Source organism: Solea senegalensis, unplaced genomic scaffold (genome assembly GCF_019176455.1).
Source record: "Solea senegalensis isolate Sse05_10M unplaced genomic scaffold, IFAPA_SoseM_1 scf7180000015042, whole genome shotgun sequence".
Taxonomy (NCBI): Eukaryota; Metazoa; Chordata; class Actinopteri; order Pleuronectiformes; family Soleidae; genus Solea; species Solea senegalensis.
Genome location: NW_025321205.1, coordinates 14,685 through 36,377, shown reverse-complemented (window position 1 = coordinate 36,377; position 21,693 = coordinate 14,685). Strand labels below are relative to the sequence as shown.

General features: G+C 40.3%; 1 protein-coding gene across 1 annotated transcript in view; it reads left to right on the top strand.

Annotated features, from left to right (window-relative positions):
* LOC122761896 (NT-3 growth factor receptor-like) overlaps positions 1-21,693 on the top strand; it is a 127,218-nt gene that overhangs the window by 97,864 nt on the left and 7,661 nt on the right. Inside the window, exons 11-13 of the mRNA XM_044017077.1 lie at positions 6,621-6,751; positions 10,363-10,535; positions 12,556-12,799. Of these exons, the coding sequence (XP_043873012.1) occupies positions 6,621-6,751; positions 10,363-10,535; positions 12,556-12,799 (548 nt within the window). The remainder of the gene's footprint in view (positions 1-6,620; positions 6,752-10,362; positions 10,536-12,555; positions 12,800-21,693) is intronic.

The window sequence follows — 21,693 nt, the reverse complement described above, 5'->3', positions numbered from 1 at the left end:
AGCATCAATCTCCCTGCAAAGCTGGTTGGTGTCGTGGTGGTGTTTTACAGCATATTGATGCCTGTAATATTGCATTACTGCTGATTGAGTCATCCGTTACTGCTTCACTTACTTTAGCCTATCCTTCCGTGCAAAGTTTTCTTAGCATACGTGATTGCAGTGACCCTGATTTCACAAAAGGATCTGCAGTCGCAGCCAATTTCCATCCATGCTTTTGGATACAAGCGCCTAACAATGCAAACATTAAGTCAGCGTTTAGGAATAAACGCTCAGGTTGACAGACTTTATCATCCACCAACTTCACTCTTTGAACTCATCGTCAAAGTCCAACCCCAGTCCCACAAAGCACATACATGCAGGAGTAATCGGACTATGAGTCGCATTATCCAAGTATGTTAGTCCGACTAAGACTAGCTCAATTTTAAATGGACTAACATGTATGCATGACTTGAACATGTTAAAATTATTTTTCTGATATGTGCAAATAAATTGCACAAAAAAATGAGAAAATGAGAATAATGCAATAACATTAGATGAGACAGTGATTTCACGTTATATTGGTTTATTCTTTGTAAATACTGTACATTGATGATATCTATTTTCAAATATCTTACTATTTAATATTATGATAATGAAGATTTTGGAAATGCTACCGGAAAAAGTTGTCCTTTGTGGTCATAGCAATTAGCATATTCCTCGTTTCCAGACATTTAACAAGAACTAAGCTCATGAAGCAGAAAGTGTCCCCGGGATGATTATTATTATTTATTTATTTTTTGCATTTTAAACAGTATCTTAGTTTGACATTGGGGGGTTATTCACACACTGAGGCCAGACAGCAGCAGAAACAAGCCAGCAGTCAGCCAGTCATTGCAGGTTAGAGGAGGATACCCACTGTGAGTCAACAGTAAATGCTGGTATTAATGTCACAGTTGCCCACAATGCTGAATGACACGAGACCCCTGCGCTGCAGTGATTGTAATCACGGAGAGCATTTTGTATACTATTAGTTGCTGGGTGAGCTGCTCTCACCAAACCATAAATACCCAGCTGTGCTCTTTATATAGAGAGTGTACAATGTCAAATATTTAATTTCCTTTTAAGTTATTTGTAAGTCACTGTGAAAAAACTTGTCTCTAACTTGGACGGAGCTAAAAAACTGCATGTGTTTAGCAAGTCAGTCAGAGACAATTCTGTGGATTTAGAAAACATGTGATTAATACATTTATCTAGTGTTTCTAGCATTATTATGGAAATGTGTGATTTATAAGAAAGTCATCTCTCTCAACCAGTTCTACCCCTCAACCTTGAACCAAGTATTTGAACTTTAAGGTTGTTTGAATCAAAATTCATCTTCACAGTCGACTACACACACATGCACATCTGGCAGAACCCTCAAAGATATACAAAAACAACCACATTCTTATGCTGAAGGAAGTTGGCATTCAGCGGTGGTGAACTGCACACACACACACACACACACACACACACACACACACACACACACACACACACACACAGGTACAGAACAAAGCCCCCCAAACATCTGTGCTCTCCCAGAAGCCTGACCTGACTACCTGAGAAAATCTTGGCACAGCTTTGTCTCTCACCCTCCAGGGAGATGTTTGCTGGTGTCGAGTCCTCATGTGAGTCAGGACAAAGCGATGATGCTGTGCTGCAGAATAGAGATTTAATCTCAGGGCTTTTCAATGTGCTAATCTGGGTACAGGCTGCAGGTTGAGGCCTGGGTTTACATGCAGAGTAACTGGTCCCCAACACTTTTGACAGGCATGTTCTATAACAGCTGAGTCCTTCCTGTAAATGCAGAGAATAAAGTGGTGGATGGATGGATTTAAATCAAGGGAATAAAGAGAAAGTGCAAGTGGAACAAATGTAAAGGTTGAACATGTTTTTGAGCCATAATAGTGTTATTCTCTGAAGAGCTTTTTATGCTCCTTCATTCATTTGTTGCAGTGATACAGACAGTCATGCAATATCAGATGCATGATATTGAACTTAAATCTGTTACCCCCTCAGTTGCTATGATGACAACACACTACTTAACATTAAGTATTTTCATTATGTCCTGTCCAAGTCAATTTGTTGACAAAGCACATTGTTGTACAGTAGTAAAATTTAATAAATAGATATAAGTAAATAAATAAATCAAAGACTAATGGTGTGTTTAAACCAAATGGAACGGTTTGGTTCATATGTTTTTTGCATTTCCAGTAGGAATAGTACCAAAATAACTGTCCCCAACCATTCCAATTTTGGTACCCTTTTTCTTGGGATACCAGAGGAATGATATGGTACCGTAAGGGTGGAGCTAGACCCACGACCTGCAGTCCATTCTCATACAAAGTTTGAGGTCTTGTTGAGACGAACAGCCACAAACCGAGCAGAAGGAAAAAAAACCCAGCTGCTGGATGTCCTCCATTGTTGTCCATTGTGTTGTTGTTCTTTGGCACAGCGCACACCCCGCCTACGGAGTAAAGGGGCGAAACGCAAGCCTGACCGAGGTTACTGTACCAAACCAAACTGTACCATGATGGAAACACGGCTATAAAACACATGCTGAGACAACAACATCTCATTCACAAATAAGTAAGATAACTGGTGAGATAATACACAGACACTAAAAGGAGCCTGCCTAATGTGTAACAGCAGTCCTAACCCTATTCCACAATCATGAAAGCCTGATCCCCTCTGAGCTTCAGCCTCATTTTCAGAGCTACTGAGAGCAGCTGATCAGTTGATGTTAGAGCCTGCAAAGGAACATAGGGCTGCAGCAAGTCAGAGATGTTCGGAGGAGCAAGACTATTAAGACACTTGTACACAAATAAAATGGTTTTATAATCTTTTTCTGTAACACACTGGGAGCCAGTGGAGGGAGGCCAGAAAGGGGAAAAAGTACTGATGCCTTTGCGTCCTCATTAAAAGCCGAGCATTCTGGAAAAGCTGAAGGCAGATGAGTGAGGTCTGGTTAACGCCAACGTAGAGGGCATTACACTTGTCCAGGCGAGTTATAATGAAAGAAATAGACGTGTTTGTTGAAACATGTTTTTTTTTTTTTGAGTCAAATTTTAAATCAACTTCTCACTTTTCATCTCACGTAAGAAATCTTGCTCGTACGTCAGCAGACTCGACAAAGTGAAAATTCTTGCACCAATAACAGTAATGCAGGTCCCTCTACAGCTGTTTTCATGCGCCCATTGTACAGTACGTAACCCTCTATTTAATGATATATAGCTCTGATTTTACATCAGCATCCGTCTTACACTTACAGTACAATACTCTACCCCTGTTTAGAGGTTTTTTTTATGCTGTTGTAGGTAATGCACTGTATTTCAAAGTGACTCTAATGGCCTGTTTTATCTAGGGGCTTTTCTTCATAACAATGGATTTGAAAAGTTGCCAAACCTGGTGACAGCAATGTTCGTCTTACAGAAAGAACAGTGTCACTGGTGATGGAGAGTCCACATTGCTTGTTGAACATGAGGCAGTTGTGACGGGCTCATCAGTTATTCTACTCAGTGGCGTTTAATTCCCCTTTTTCTTGACACATTTTGACGCCTAGAGTAAAGACAACATTTGAGTCTTCTGTGACTGAAGTGTAACTTGTGATATAACAAATCATTGCCTTTTACTGTTAATACTTTGAAGTCAAATAAAATTGTTGTTTTTCTGTCTACCAACTCCCAGAAGTGAAGAAAGATTTCATGACAGCCAGATGAGTTTTTGTTAAAATTGTGATGTGAATTGAAAATGGCTGTCCTTGAGTTAATAATTCACTTAATGGCTAAGATGGTAGCGAAGATATTCTGGTGAGAAAGTGTTAAAATGTTCCCAAGTGAGATGAAGTAGAAATTATCACAGCACTGCAAGTTAAGTCATTAAAGAAAACAATAAGTTCTTGGGTGAAAGTTAAAGAAATAAATCCACTGGGCTACAGAAGTGTGTCGCCACACTAGTTTCAAAAAGGCACCTTCACATTTTTTTTCCATTTTTGGCATTTCACCAGCTATTTCATCCAGAGAAGTTTAATGACTGGTGCAGCCATAGAATAAGCCTCAGTAGCCGGATCATCGGCGTGGCAGGCAACCAGCAGCACGACCAACACTGATCCTTGAATGATCATGAATGATGGAGGAGTGCAGGGAGAGGAGTTAAAGTCAGGGATGAAGAGAAACATTATTCACATTTCTTTTCAGCAGGGGATAGATGTGTGTATGGAGACTGCAGACCTAAGGTGAACGGAAATCACAGTGTCTTTATCAGCTTAGAAAGTGTTTGAGACATTTGGCCTAGCAACCGTCAAAACAGAGTTTGAATTCAAATGCATGTGCATGCGACTTGAGGATAGTACCTCCTCAAGTCTTGAAAAGCAGATTTTAAGAGTTTTGACAGCAATGTCTCAGCGTCCTTGATGACACTGTCGCCCAACAAACTGACTGGGGCATTTTTTTACTGTACTGAGTACTGTCTGACAGAAACACCAGAGACTCAGGTGACATAGGTGGTGTGTTGATTCAGGGCTAATTGTCTGAACTGGTAATTAGTATCACCAGCACCAGCAACTGAGAAGCAACACATCATGTAGAACATAGTAACCACAGGCTGCAGGGGGGAAGGATTGAAAACTTCAAATAAATGTACCCCAATTTGGAAAGGCTGCACATTGTGGTGGGGTAGTTTTGAGTTCTATGAATTGAACATGTATAAAGTATCTCCTCCATCTTAACTAGACATTTTTAGCCTAAACGTGTCAGTGTGATGTTAAATCATTGGCACAGAACAATGACACCATCTGCATTCATAATGACCCCCTTCACTAAGTGATCCTCTTTGTCAATGAGACAGTTTGTTAAGGACAACTTGTATGATTGTATGGGGTACACCCTGGACAAGGACAATGAGCAAACAGGAAAAAAAAAAAATTACACATAAGTTGTCGGTTGTCTCTTTTTGATGTAGTCGTCATCAAACTGGCTCATTATCTATTTTGTGAGGTTGCACGTTTCATTGTTGAGGTTGGTGTTTCATTATCAGCCATTGGTTTGTGAACTGACATTTTCACGCTTAACATTTTGCCTTAAGGTCATGCGAACCAGAAGTTTGCATTCAATTCTTACAAGAATTGAATTTCCCCATGAGGATCAATAAAGATATATCATGTTAAGGGCAGTAGTTAATTGCATTCACCTGCTGATGACTTCTTTGTTTGACCTTTGACCTATAATACGTTTTCTGTTTAGGTTTTTTTGTGTTGGACATTTGTATGGTTGTTTGTAAAGAGGCAGTGTAGAGTTCAATTGTAAACCTACATGCTGACATAAATCACTGTTCCGTTCAGCCCCAGCATCTCCTCAGCTCTTTTTGTATCCGTATCCTGGCAGTTGTGTCTTTGTCTGTCTTTATTTCTCCTATCTCTTGGTTTCATGAGCTTGGTCAACTTGCAACACTGGCCACGTTTGAAAGTCTTATCTGTAGAATAAGCTCCAATTCTGTGGACACAAACAACTGGTAAAAAAAAAAAATGTCAGCCTTTGAGTGATCACACAGGAATGAAAGCAAGAGGCATGTATACAGTGCATATAATGGGATTCTTTTATTTTCCTTTCAGTGACTATTCGCTCATTAATATACATTTTACAGCTCCCGTTCTCATTAGAAAAATGTGCACTTTTGTTGTTTCAATGCCATCACTAAATCCAAGGAATCCACATAAGAGGTTTGTAGCTCAGCAGGTTCTGTGGCATCTTGGATTGTATTTTCATTCAGAGATTTAAAACCACATGATCCCATACTGTTTCCAGAATTCTCTGAAGTAGCTTTAAACTTAGATTAAAATACCCTTTTCTCCGCTCTTATTTTGAGAGCATCACATGCTCCGTAAGTGCTTTTTTCAAGCACTTCACAGCAGTTGCTTCACACTTGGGCTACATTTTATTGACAGAAATATTAAAAATGGTCAATCAGCTTTTATGGCTCCGGCATCTCATCAAACAAGGGATTTAAGATGTTTTGTGCATCAGTTTTTTATGGACTTACTTATTTTACAGTGACATATTACTGTGTCTTTATGAACCTTGAGATTGTGACTAGAATTTGAAATGTAAGATGAAGTCCATAATTTGTTTCTGAATCATTTATGTGTTGAAGTGCTCTTCATGTCCCAATAAAGCTGTCTAGAAAACAAACACAAAAAATTGGTGAAGGCTTTGCAATTTTGTAATCAGCCCTGTGAACCACTTCATTCAGACTGAATGGAACGATTTGCTGGTGTAACTAACTGACTCCGGTTATTTACAGGTTAGTTGCATAAACACACAGCCTCGGTCGGCGTGTTTGTGTTTTGAGGGCAAAGCTTTTAAACGTGAGGGGGTGGGATGTATAATTTGCATCGGTTGCAGAGTAGTCAATCATCTTTCCTCCCTAGAAAGACTAATTATTGTTGACTTGTAGATTTTAAGATTGTTTCAAGCTTGAAACACTGTATCTGCAGGCACAGGGGCAGCATGTCCCTGTATTTTGTCTGTTTTCTTGTATTATAAGATGCATTGTGGTGTAATATTTTCTCTCTCTCTCTCTCTCTCTCCCCCTTCTCTTTTTTGTAGTTGTCCAACATATAAAAAGGAGAGACATCATCCTGAAGAGGGAGTTGGGTGAGGGAGCCTTTGGTAAAGTCTTCTTGGCAGAGTGTTACAACCTGTGCCCGACCAAGGACAAGATGTTGGTAGCTGTCAAGGTACATCTGCAATATGCATGCGCTGAGGGTTGAATCTCATAGACCTCGTTGACCTGTGCACCAAGTATGAAGCAGCAGGCAGCGGCCCATTAGCTTAGCTTAGCATAAAGGGTGTCACGGTGGGTGTCCTCAAAAAAAGATTATCCTTCTGACAGTCAATACATCATGTAGCCGTGACCTAATACATCTTTAAACAGCCTGTAAACACTCCTCTAAAAGCAAAAGCTGTTCTGTGGCCCGACTCAGCATCACAGACTCACTGAGCACTTGACCAGGAGCAAAATACTAACAGTGTGATGCTCTGGGACACTGATTCGACAAGATGTTGGAAATTAGAGTTTTTGCTCCATGTTGACATTAGGGATTAACATTAGCTAAGATGGGGTCATTTCAGACTATGCTAAATGCAGCTCGTCATTTCACATTACAGTATGTGTTCCCAATCTGACCTTTTCTTGATTATTTGGGGCATGGAGAGATCTCGGGAAGTGTTTTTCTGCTCTGTGGGGTGGCTGGGCACTCGAGGCATTCATGTTCTTATGTCCTGCTGCCAGGACTCAACCCAACTTTGAAGTGAACTTCCATTTTAATCCCCCAAACAAGCCTGCTCCGTTGTCCTCCCATCTTTCAATACCATATAAAAATACAGATTTAACAACAGGAGGAGTATGTTCGACTCTGTGCAGAGCAAATCTGTCTGACACCATAAGACATCCAGTCAACCAAACTACCTTGCCTAACTCACTGGTCAGGACAAGTTAAAAAAAGAAGAAGAATCCATGAAGATTATAAACGAAGCATAAATGTTACCCTTATGACAAAACTCAGACATTGAAATACACTGAAATAATGACTGATTAGCCTGAAGTGGTGTGCCCAAACACCTTTACACTACCATCACCAGTCTGTAAACCATTATGGCTCAAGCTTTCACGTGTTGTCCAGTCTGAAGTCATGTTAGTCCTCATTGTGATGTGGAATACATTTTTTTTTTTTTAATTATATTTAAATGCACTGGTGCCACATAACTGGTTGGAATGAATAATTACAGGATAAAGCAGGTGTTCCTCATGAGGTGGTTGGTGAGTGCATCTTCTGTCACTTTTAGTTGGTTTCCACAACATTAACTGACCTTAAATCCCATCAAACCATAACCGATATAGAATTGCTTGATATTATCTGCAATAAGATGTGACCTCCTAGGCTAAGCCACAGCTGCGTACGTTGTTTTAAGCAGCTTTGTACAAAAGAAAACATCTAAGTATCAGCCAAAGGACCAACATTTACTGTCAAGCCAAGTCGTAAGCTAAATCACCAAAAGCAATTGCTCCTATACTGTGACTCTCAGTGTTGTCATTGGCCTGAACATGAAGTTGTGTTTGGCAGCTCCCAGTGTGAATATGAGATTCTGTTTTCAGTGATTGAATAACAGGTTGTGGACTCAGGACACCTACTCAAGAAAAAAAATAAATACTGAGAAAAAATACCCATCTTCTCCTTAATAAAAGTGAAAAGATGAAGAAGTGGAGGTCAAGATGAACAGATGATGCATGTCTGGCTCTCACTTCTTTTTTCTTAGTGTTGCATCACAAACCGCTTTTACAGAGGTCCCTTTATTTTTAAAACACAATGCATGTGCATCCTCGTTTGAAAATGTTCCTGTTTGTGATAAAACAAACTCTGAATACACTTAAAGGTCGACAAAGGGCAAATTTAGCCCAGCGCTTTCCTTCAATTTATTGTGTTTGAGCACTTGAAGGTATTGTCTTGGATGGTTGCCCAGACACAGAACATTTCCTTAAGAGTGTGGTTTGATTTTTTTAATAGAATTTTGTGGCCATTTTACCTTCTCTGGCTGTACATCTCAACCACCTCCAGCATTTCACTTCAAGAGGAGGATATGCAAGTAAATATATTTCTACCTGAAGGTCTCTCCTTCTGTAATAATGACAGCAGCAGTCTGGGAAAGTAGGACTCAAGGCCAAGGAGATCAAAAGAAGCAACACGTTCTATTTTCAACAACTGGAGTCTTTTCCCCTCTAATAGAGGCTGTAATAAGGCATATTACTGGTCTTATCAGATTTTTTTCAGTCTGTTTTTTTTTATACTGGCAGCCTCAACTGGCATCACATCAAAATGTTCTATTTCACGTGTCTTTAACGTCAAACGAGTTCAAGGTACGCAAGGTCTACTTTTTCCTATTTCCCGTCTGTAATGATCCCTGGCCTTAAAACAAGGCACTTGACTATTATTAGGTGGATAAAATACTCAGCCAGCCACCGTATTAAACCAGAGGAAATACAGTCGAAACGGAACAGGATAGACAAGTTCATTAAAGGAGTGTCTTGGATGAATATTGAAACATTTCATCAAGAAGCTACTTTGCCTACTTGGGTAGCGAAAAAGCTGTTGCCAGGTTAGCATTGTAGAGGATGATGGACTGAGAGAAATCATTGAAATAGCCTTGAGAGGAACATATTATCCAGCCCCAAGAGGAACTATTATGTTACAAAATAGACACATTATACTGTATGAAGAAGATGAAGAGGCCTGCACAAGCACAGGTTGTCACTGGACTTCTGTGAGTAATGACACTTTCTAAGGTACACTTCACTGATGAATACTGTGAAGTGCAGTCTGTTACACTTACGTTTGAAACTGAACAGCGGCACATGATAAATGATTGTCTTCAGGGAGGCCTTGATTTTGTTTCTTTCTAATAATGCATATAAATGGCTGTAGTGTGTAAGTGCATCCAAGTTCCGTCGTGTATGCATCAATGAATGAACTTAACCGTGCCCTTGAATGTGGTATCCGAACGTATCTGATGCTTCCTTTGTGTTAATCCTATATTATGTCACAAGATGAAAAGGCAGTTAATTATCATTAATTACAGTGTTGATTGACAGCAATTTTTACCCCAATTGTCTCCTCTATTCTAATACAAAACCACATATTTTAACAGAACTGTCTGGGAGCTGTGGTGTTCGGGTGGAATAAGAACCTTAAGACCTTAATTGGATCCTCCACACCCAAGATAACATGACTTAAAGAAATTGTACCTAAGTGACATAAATAAATCTTACCAAAAGACTTAATTGAAAAAAGAGTAATATGCACTGTATCATGGCAGATTAAGCCTGGGATGTAAATTGGCACCAAAGCTTCTGCTCCATAAAAAAAGAAAAAAAAGGATGATGTTGTATGTTTGAATTATTTATTTTGCAAATACAACTTTTTACGTGTCACAAATGTTGTCTTGTTTAGGTCATAGTGATGCTATGAAACAGCCACACTATGTCCAAGCCACCTTGTATTTAACTGTTAAACTGAGTAGATAGATACCAATTACAAAATGGACAAAAGCATAAAAAATAAGGTTGCTTTAGTATTCTGGGAGTTGCAAATGAAAAAGTGAAACATGTGGGGACCATTTTATGGAATTCAGGGACTGGGCACAAAAAACAAAGCCAACATAGTAAGGTTGTAGACCCACAGAGTCCTGGAATAAAGAGCTTGTTTTCAAATGTGTAAAGTTCATTGTTTCCGTGTGCATGTCAAGGGTGTTACCCTCGTGTCACACCTTGCAATCTTACTGTTTCCTCTTTCAGACGCTAAAAGATCCCAACCTGTCGGCAAGGAAGGACTTCCAGAGAGAGGCAGAGCTGCTGACCAACCTGCAGCACGACCACATTGTTAAATTCTACGGCGTGTGTGTAGACGGAGACCCTCTCATCATGGTGTTTGAGTACATGAAGCACGGAGACCTCAACAAATTCCTCAGGTCAGTTTTTCACTTTCAGTCAGTTTAACCTGAGCTGAACAAATGACAGGCTGGTTATATGAACACGCTCTAATTTGCTAAGCTGCAGTCAGTCTAAGCCAAATGACCTTGTGAATTATGTGTCTGCCACTTGGGAGCATGTTTGCTCAGGGTACTGATCGTACCTTTTAGATGCAAGTGTCTGTTACCCTATTGAAGTGTAAAACTTCAGTAAGAGATTAGAGTACATTTCCTTTGAAACGTCCTTGCGGTCGGTACAAAATCAAGCTAACTCCACTGGTTCCTGGGTTAGCAAACACACGCGCTTTAGTGCCTTTGTTCTGTAATGTCAGACTGTACCAGGGGAAGTGACCTCTTCTTGTCTGGAATTGATGTCAGTCTGCACAGGAGGAGTTTGGGATAGATATGTGCTGTTTCAAGTGTGTTGACAGCAGCAGTGCAAGTGTGTGGTCTTTGCAGTTTTTGAAGTTTGAGCATTAATTGAAAAGATGACATGTTACGATTGAGTGCGACTGTGTGTGTGTGTGTGTGTGTGAAGACTTTCTGTCGGGAAATCTCCCCTGAAATGAAAGGCAATGTTGCAAATGATGAAATTCTTTCATGCAGCGTGCAAGACATGGCAGATTTTTGGTCTATTGGTCCTGTTGGTCACGTTTAACAGATGTGATGTGCAGGGAATTAAAAGTGTTGAGTAGGGGAGCTGATGTGCAAGTTCAGCTCAACCTTCTGCTAAATAGAGGATGACCTGCACTCAGTCGGACAACACTGAAAGAAAAGTGTGGAGATAAACTGAGGTGAAGAGGAAGAAGGACATACTCTAATAGCATTTTCACACCGGCAGATACTGGCATGGTTTGAGCCCTCGTTCCATTAGGAATCTTGGTGCAACCAAAGCCACTGCCCTGCAACTTCAATGGCAGGTGTTTCTCGATGCATAACCTGAGTTTAAGTAAACACAATAGCTGCAACCGAACAGATTGCACTGAGCTCCTGCAAAGTGGAATGACACGAAACATTTTATCTCTCCCAGAGACAACTGCGTGTTCTTTGTTTCGGCACCATTTTCACTAGTATGTTGTCCTTCCCTCCTCTTCTCATCCACAGCTTACGCTGACACGCCCACGGATGATCCAACAATTTGCAAGGGAAAGAACAAGGGTTTTTTTAAAACCGAGTTTCAAGGTTCTGAACCAATTTATTTTTGGTGTGAATGTGCCGACTGGTTCAAAATTTTGTGCGGAAATCGGAACAGTGTTGGAGCTGTGCCTGTGTGGACGGTCTATATGAAAAAGTACTATTAATCCCTCTGCAGTGGAGCTGAATTATTACACAGACACACTTAAATTGAAGATCACTGAATTGTATTACAACTGAGAGATGGAAAAGAAAAGACAGCCTCAAAGGAGTCAAGAATGCAGCAGTCTTTTCTGCTTAGCATGAGGTCTGTAATCACTGTGATGAGAAGGTGAAAAGAACAGCATGAATCTCTCCCAGGAAATGAGGTCTTCATAATACCTAGAAATGGTAAGCACAGAGAGAGAGCTCTTGAACAAGTTGAACTTTGGTCAACTTCTTCAGATAAATATACACGACTTACAGTATTTTGAGGGAATTTCTGAGCCTGACTGGCAATAAAGAGTTCCTGACTGGCGGCTCGAAGACATGAAAATGAAAAATGAAGAAAAACCCAGACTATACGCCTAAGAGTTTATCATTGTGATTAAAGCTGCTCTAGTATTTGCAGGTTATAGTTAATTTCTTAATGTCTCCAATAGTCACTCTTCATTATGCCAGTTATTCTGAATAGTAGGAGCCAGGTAACAGAGCACCCGGGGTGAAGTTTTATTATCGTATGGAGGTTTGGGTTTGGGTTAGGAGAGGTCGGATTTTAGTCTACCAAGCTGAAAAGACATTGAAGTTTCCTTCATCCAAGGTGGTGAACATTTCACAACAGAAATAAGACCATGTTTACCTCACGAGTAGCACACTTATTTGATGAAGGTTATTCTTTGTAATACAGAGCCCACGGCCCAGATGCCATGATCCTGGTGGACGGTCAGCCACTGCAATCCAACGGAGAGCTGAGCCTTTCCCAGATGCTGCACATCGCCACTCAGATTGCCTCAGGCATGGTGTACCTGGCCTCCCAGCACTTTGTCCACAGAGATCTGGCAACCCGCAATTGCCTGGTGGGCAATGGCCTGTTGGTCAAGATTGGAGACTTCGGCATGTCCAGAGACATCTATAGCAGTGACTACTACAGGGTAAGATGCCGGGATCCTTATTTTGTATGTGATATGTCACCAGAATTGGCTGCTTTGTGTCTCTCAGTTATTGACTGCCATAATGATGATCGACTTTGGTCACCTTGTCCCAATAGCTGCCACTATGTTCAAAAGTAAAGACTGTGTAACAACTAATGTACGTTACCATGCTGCTTCCTGTATACCAAACCACAAAAACAATATTTTACTTTGGTTTCAACAGGGCCTTAAACAATCCCTGAATAAATACTCTATTGCTGCTAACGTCTGTGAAAAGATGCATCAATGGGGTCAAGGCGTCTGCTCCCTATTGCCATTTTTGTCATTATTTTTGTTGCTATCCTATCCTTCCTACAGGGAGACTGCAGTGCTCCCTCCTTAGTGTAGCCCCAAGCTCCCACACCAGCCCTCACACATTCAGGCTTGGATGGAGAGGTTTAGCAGTGTGATAGCAGATGAGCCTGCTGAGCCTCCAGCCTGATGCTTAGAGGCTTGTTTATATATTTTCATTTATGTCCTATGTGCTGTTTAACACGATTATCAACTTTGAATGCTGCAAACCAGGCTGCAGCAGCTGAGCTTGGGAATTTAGCATTCTGAATAAATCAATAAATGTATATTATGGAGTGATGGGGTGCTATAGATCTGACTCTTTTCAACTGGTTAGTCTTTCGTGATGACTTTAGGTGAGCGCAATTCTGTTTTCCCAGCTTGACAGCTGGGTTAGTTCAGACTTTGCTTGGGGCAATGCCTGCAGTTGTGAAATGCTCTTCTGCTAGGGGCAACATTGTGTAGACATGAAATAATTAATAAGGAAATTTGAGTAGGATGTCTTTTAAGTTTGGTACACCACTCTCCCATGCTGTGTGGGTCTCGATATTATTTAAACCTGAATAAACCTGTAATGTACAGCACAGTTTGTGGTCAAGTACATATCAGTATAATCCAGCCTACAAACTGTTTTGGCCCTGAGTGGATATAGAAGTGTCCGCTTAGCAATTAAGTTGTGGGTGTTTTCGAGGGAACAGAAAAAATCATTAATCTGACTTTATTAAAAACCTTCATGCAAAATTCTGTTTACAGAACTGTGATCAGAGCAGAGCAGTGGATTTTTGGAGGCTGTTACGATCAACATAAAAATAACACAACAAACATCCGGACAATGTGCAACTGCATGAATTCCAACATTGTCTTTGTCTGAAATTTCATTTGCATGTGTTGTGCATGTTTGGATAGTTGAAGTACAGAAGAAAATTACAGAAACGAAGACCTTTTTCATGCTCTGTGGCAAAGCTTAATGCTATATTCATATTCCAGGCATGCTTTTTTAAATGTATTATTCAAAGCTTATTGGGATTAACATCAATGTCACATATAGTGTACTCTACCGTTGTCTTGAATATTCATTAAACGTTGTATTTGGTTTAAACAGTGGCGGTCCAAGTATGTTACGGTGAGAGACAAGTGCTTATTTCATCAGGTCAGTTCACACACAGCCTCAGACACAAGTGGGTTCTGCCCTCTTGATAGGACAAAATAAACAGCTGTGGATCAGGATGTGGAGTGGGTCGGCCAATTGGATGGCCAGTGGTTGGGTTTATTCCTGGTTCGGCATGACAAAGTGTCCTTGGGCAAGATCCTGAAGCTCAAATGTGGAAGTGCTGTATGAATATGCATGAGAATGGGTGAACACACTGACATGTAGAGTACTTTGAGTAGGTGCTCGAAAAAAGTGCAGGTCTTAAATATCGAAGCGGAATGCTTTTGTTCAATTCAATTTGACATTTAAACTGTGACGTTAACCCCGTTGATGAAGGAGATTTACAAGAATGAAACTCGATGAACAGTGTAATACCGATGGATACAAATGAGTCTATTTCCTTGTTTTTGCACAATTAATTGTTCCTTGTCATAGCTGATCTAGTGTGGGCAGATACGCGCCAGCTGGAAGATTAAATGTTTAATTTAATTGTTTTAATTCTAATGTAGAAGCAGTTTTGGACATACAATATACAAACAATAACCAGAAATAAATAATTGAGCATGCAAGCTTTAATTCTTACCCATCCAAGTACACTTAATGCCAATTTTACCTATTTTGACTACACGTCAGTTTCTACCTTTGTCGTAACACATCATGTCCATAATGAGCTGTGAGTTAACTGCTCAGTCAGACGGAAGTCACAGACAGTTACAGGACACAGAGAAACAGTGCAAACTGTTTTCATTACTGAATTGATGTGTGTCTGCTGCACTTGGAGATTCTATAAGTAGATGTGGGTAAAATATCTAGTAGTACAAAAAATATACAACTGAAGCGCCTCGTGCAATCAATATAGCGATGCCAGGGACGGACCATGTTCTTGACAGAATGCAAGAGACTCCTGCTGTTGGTCAGAGCAGAGCAAAGAAAGCAGGACCTGGAGGGCTGAGGTGAACATCCAACCACATCATGCTCCTCACTGACAGGTGAAAAGAAAGAGCTCTTGCCTCTGTGGATAGTTAGTCTGTGGTCAGGTTAACAGCTGAGTTAGCAATGACAAGAGCCACGGGGCGAAAAGAAGTTTTTTTAAAGGAACAGTCTGTGCCAAAAACAAGTTTTGTGTTTAGACCTAACTATTGACGTGGGGAAAAGAGAGTGGTATGTCAGTCCAAAGGAAAGTTGTTCAATCAAATGTTGGTTCCTTCCAAATTCTGAGCTGAATTTGAGGAAATTTTACTGCTGTGAATAATTTATTGAGAAAGTTACTGATTCTGCAGAGGCAAATACGAACAAACACACACACACACACACTGCTGTAAGACTAGTTTTTGGAAATGTGTATGTTGTATTAAACACACAATTATGTTGACTTGTAAACTGAGACTGTATATGTGTGTGAGTGAGTGAAGCTGCTGTTCTGTCCTCTGTGATAGCATCACCACCTGCCTACACAGAGGAATATTGACAGAGCCCAGAGATAAGGAGCTCCTAACAGTATTGGACACTTTCCCTGTGTTGAGTGATTATAAATAGCAGCATCCTGCCAAGAACACATTCCTCCCATCGCTGACTAGTCGTTTTGATGCATGTTGCCCTCTGGGACTCCAGAGACACTTTGCAGCAGGAGGAACATTCCCAAAAAAACATGAATATTGTCCTAAATCACATCTGTCTGTCATACCCTCCTGTGCCGCCTGCACTGGCTACGCTTTTGTGTTGTTTTAAAAGAGACAGACGGGCAGCAGCACAGTTGCCTGCTATGTAGATGTCTTATACCTCTGCCACACAATATCACAGGTAATGTTTTCCTGCTTTCAGACAATGGTGCACTGAATTATGCATGTGTGGTATGAATGATAGTGGATGCTCCAAAGTTGCTGAATGCTTTAAATGTGCAATAATAGTGGATTACTCACTACAGTATGTCACCCTTATAGATATGCTATGCATTTTTCCTGCAAGGTGCAGGTCCACTGGCTCCCCTAGAATAATATTCACGGCACTAAATTTTACGGCCCACAACATACCCAAAATATACCTTTGGGTATATTTTCTCATAATTGGTGCAAAATCCATTGTTTCATTTCATTTAAAGTTAAAGTGTGGGAAAGCTCCTCCCTAAATTGTAGTAGCCATTCAGTGAGTTCACATTATGCTTCATGTAATCTCTGATGATATGAAAACCACTCTGCCATGTCTGAAATTGGTCCTTAAGGACAAGGAGAGAAAAGAGCTCAGAAAAGCTTACTGCACGAACAGTGACATGTCGGTCGTGTGTCATAGGATGAACTTGGAGTTTTTCTTTTTTTTTTTGTTACGCAATATTAAACATACTGCCGACTTTGTACCGAGAGGTTTACTTGGAGATTGAGTGTTTTCATTTACCAATGGCAGGGTTCTGTTTTTCATTTTAGTCAGTGCAACACTCCGTGAATGTAAAGTAGGACAGTGTGAACAAAAAAAGTACCAAATGTGTCCACTTAACGTTGGAAATGGGGCGGTGACAAATTAAATATCATCCTTAACATTTGTGGAAATAGTTGTGAATCCAGCATCTGCTTTTTTTGAATAACTGACTAATGAATTTCAAACGCTGCAATAACGTTATGATCTATTGACTCAGTTCCAAGGACATAGTGTTCTTTGTGACACTGCCAGGAAGCCTGCGCTTACCTGTGCTGCATTGCTTTGAAGACAAATGGTCCCTAGGTTTGTACTGTTTCAAGGATCAAACAGACGCTCCTCTGCTGCATTATTTATCAAGCAGAAGCTCCTCAAAATTGTATGTAGCTTTGCGCTAATGAGTACACAGGCCATATTTATTGCTGCTGCAGGAAGGCAATGAAAAGAAAAAAAAAATCTGCTCTGCCTCTCCCCTTGGGTCTGTTTTTTTTTCTCTCTTAGCAAGCCACTCTTAGTCTTACATGATCAATTTTTTTATGGAGTAATAAATCTGAGACATTGAGGAGATGGTATTGTTGACCTCAGATGATGCCTTCACAGGGGCCAGGAAATAGTCTCTGCGTTATTTGTAGATTGTTGCAGGAACTATATATTTGCTAGGTAAGATATAACAATATCACAACTATGTGGTAAGTTTAAACTTACCACCTGCAGAGGCTTAGATTAGCTGGGCAAAGTAATCCAGAATCTTACCTCTATGGGGAAAAAATACCTGCCCATCAGCATCTTTATAGCCCACAAATGAACATGATTTATCATGTTTATTCAATATATGCACATAGAAGTGTGAAGTTGGCAGGGTGCAGTTTTACTGGGTATTATGTGGGGGATTATGTCTTGACCAATAGTAATAAATTACTGTTGTCATCATGAGTCCATAATTCAAAAATGTACTTTTAATGTTCTATAAAAGGCATACTTCACTGATTGCATTTAGTTCGTATCACTAGAATAGAGGTAGTATTTTTGAAAAAAAATGTGCTTCCAACCTCAGTTTCCCCTGAGTTGAGAAATATCTTCATTCTTTTCTTTGATACATGCTCACCAGTGACCCTTGGTCCAAAAAAGAAGAATGAAGATATTTCTCGACTGTGGAAAATGAGGTTGAGAAGCACAATGTTTCAAAAATACTGCCCCTATTCTAGTAATACAAAGCGAATTGCAAATCTGTGAAGTATTCCTTTAAGTTAGTAAGATTGTATATAGCTTTTGGCCATAATGGAACAATTTTCTCACCTGTCTTATATGAAAATAATGCTACACTGATTGAATATGGCCCAGTTACAGTAAATACTACGGCTGCAAATATCTTAGGAAAATTACAGTGTGAACACCGTATTTGTTTCAATACTAAAAAATAATAAAGTCACACCACAATCTGATGTAACACTAATGTCAGTCAATCCTCTTATTGGATTTGAGTGACAAGAGAAGTTGTCTAAATTCTTTTCATGTCCACATTATTGTCCATAAGGAAAAAAAGATTACATTTTTTGTGCACTCTGGGCTAGGACACATAATTGAACAGCATGACACACAATTACTGCGGTAATTTCATATTCACGTAACGGTTACAAAGTCAGCTGCAGCGACACATAGAAACTATTCACCCCTGATATTTTATGGTTTTGTCTTGAGAGGCAAACACTGAAAATGTGAATTTTTCAATTTTCAATTGCATGTGTGTGTGTTTATCTGTTTTGAAAACATTCACAAAATTTCACCACCCACCGGCATGCAGGGACCAGAGTAGATGCCTCTTTATCTCCACTTTGCAGCAGCGCAGCAGGTATAAAGTTAATGGACATCATACCTTATAAAAGTGAACTTGTGTTCTCTGCTGTTTGAGCTGGGAGAGCAGAGATAGCAGTGTGGTTGGAGCAGGGAGAGAGTTTGTGTCTTGATGGTTATCTTGGCCCTTTTAGGAGTCTGAGCCCTCCCAGGGCTCCCTGCAGGCCCCAGAGCGCCCGTCAATGAGCCCAACTGGGCCAGTAATCTATCCTCCTGCCATGCTGCTGTGCTCGCCACGCCGTTAATCCAATCACTCTGCTGCCACGGTGGGACAGGCAGAGCACTAATCCAGTTTACACAGCAACAAAAAAAAAAGCCCCAGACTCATTCCTCACTCCCCGCAGAGCATTTCCAGCTTCTCGGTGTGACATTGAGTGAGAAAGATGAGGATAATTACAAGGGCAATTATTTTATTTTTATTATGTGTTCAGACTTTTTTTTTTTCTTCTTCCGCCCATGTTCCGAGCTAATTGCCATGGCCTTGCCACTGAGGCCCAAGGTGATTGCCTACATGTCATTTTGGAAACAGAGAGTCACGCAATTTTAATGTCCCCCACCATGGCAGCGGTGGCTGGATCATTAGCATGCATCTGATGAGGTTTAGTCTTGCATGCGATGGGCAGGGTGGGCCTCAGATAAGTCATTTAAGCTAACAGGAACTTAATTAATTCTGTTTAATCTTTAGAAAGCCCCACAGGGAGACAGATGGGTATACAGCCCCTCACCCATTCTCCTCACTTTCAGCCTACCAAGCTTGGCTCTGCCCTGAGGTTTTAAACAAGGGGATGACTGGTCCCTGCATCAATGTTGGCTTAATGTTGTGTACAGAACTAACACGTGTCGTGCCTAATGACACCAGGTGGTGTGTACAGTCAGTGTTCATCTGGCCGTTAGTTTGTAGGGGAACCCTTAGCTAATGAGATTGGAGGTGAACCCAAAAGAGCAACCTGCCAACCTTCTTCGGTGCCACAAAATAGACCTCTGTCCCTCCACTGAAGAGTGTCAGGTAGCTTGAGTTGTCTTTCAGGGTGAGGGGATTATCCCGTACTTGTGTAGGCTATGAGTCAGTCAACGACTTTTCAGTGTTTGAGGTTCTGTTCATATCTCCAATACAAGTGATAGACGAGCTAGAGTGTGACCGGAGAATGTTTGCTCCTCACTTCGCAGCGACAGAGATAAGCACTTTTCCATTAGCAGAAGATGTGTAAATGTATTAATGTGTTGCACAATGGGGCTAAAATGGTGTGCGCTCAACAAACCCTCCCAGACTTTCAGGTGAATGGAACAAAATATATGTAAAGCTTGCCAAGAAGTAAAAGGATTCAACATAACATTTGGCTAGACTGACTCAAAATCCAAGCTAAACTTCATTTGACAGGTGTTTAAGGACAAAATCGTCTGCAGTACTTGACGTCTTCCACTGTTCCTCTTGCATGTGTTCAAAGAGTACAGTATATGTATTATGCTGTTTTAGTATATAAACTATGCCAACACTGTGTTTAGATTCTTCGGTTTATTTTAGTAGTAATGTTACTAATTATTTGGAGGCCCTGAGAGTAATACCACAACAATCCTGTTTTTGACTGTTTTAATGTGATTATCAGTTTATACAAGCAATTCATTCTAGCCTTGGTTTTCCTTTGAATTAGTTCATTGATTTAAGGGAACATTTACGGAGGACAAGCCTACTCAACGTTAGAAGCATAACACAAAAACCTTCAGTTCTTTTCAGAACAGCTTTATTTCACTGACGTGTCCAAGGGAAATACTTCAGCTGTGGCTGTGTTGACCCATCTGCTGTTGAATGGTCTAGAGTGGTCTATAGTGACACAAGAGGCAATTATTTTGATATTAAAACAATAACAATAATGATCATAGTAACAGAGGCCAGCTCATCTCAATAGTAACATTTGTAATATCTGCCTCAATAACATTTGTCAGCCTGTGAAACTGAATAACCAATAAACATATAATGTTTGTCATTTTTAACATAATATAGATAGTTCTAACAAGATATTAATCCTAATAACTTTTCACTCTAGGCAGCCATTTGATTATTAGGGATTCACCTTCATACTTCATGAAGGAAGTTCAACATCTCGTCATTACCTATCTGATTGGTTTGGCAGTAAAGCAGCCCTGTTTCAGTGGCCATGGTCCATTGAGACCAAAACTTTATATTTTGGAGGTTTGGAGTGTGATTTTGATCCACAGTCAGCGTAACGATGTTCTTATAGAAAACCATCTCTAATGGTGTTGTTGACCTCCAGGCCATGTGTACAAAATATCAATGTGGGTTTAATGTAAGGGAGACATACACCCTTGTGATTTGACAATTCAGTAGACACTACACCATGTACCAGTTATTGCCCTATTGAAGACACTCCAGAAGAGGCTTCACACTAAGAGCTCCAAGGTCCAAAAGCGTAGAGTATCCAGAGGATGTGAAATGTCTTAAGGTTTTCTTTCAACAACATGTGCCTTGTGGGATATGAACAATTCATGACTCCTTCTAGAAACTCTCCCGGGGGTTTCTAAGGTGTGTAGTATACTGGCACCTTACTGTTATTTAAAGTTCTTTTTTTTTCCCAGAGTTTACACTTCAGATGACCATCAGCTGTCTCCTGCAGGCCTCTGTGTGCACTACAGTGATGACTATAGAGTAGCTGTTTGTGTAATTTTCCAACTTTTTGCGAGTCGGCGGTGTTATAGGTGTCGTATAGCACAGGTGTGACTATAGCACAAAGAGAGCTATAGCACTACAAAGTCAGCAAACGTGCAGTAGAATCTATCTTTGCAAACTAGGTTTGCCACTATAATATTGGATTAAAGCGAGTTAGTATTTACTAAAACCTTGGACAGGACTAACACATGAATTTAAGAATAGCTGCTCCAACACAATCCAAGGCTTCAGAGGTTACAGATTACACAACAGAGGTCTCATAAATGACAAATCCCGTGTTTTTCTCTCGAAACGTCGAGCAGAACAATCTGCTGCATTAAGCTGAAACTGAATACAACTTTCTTTCAAAGGAAATGGTGAAATGAGTGCACGATGTAACTAGCAGGTAATTATTATGACTCCAGTATAACTTTTTTTAATCAATATTTAAAATGCCTCATCGCTGAAGGCACACAGATGTTGGAACTGTTAAAT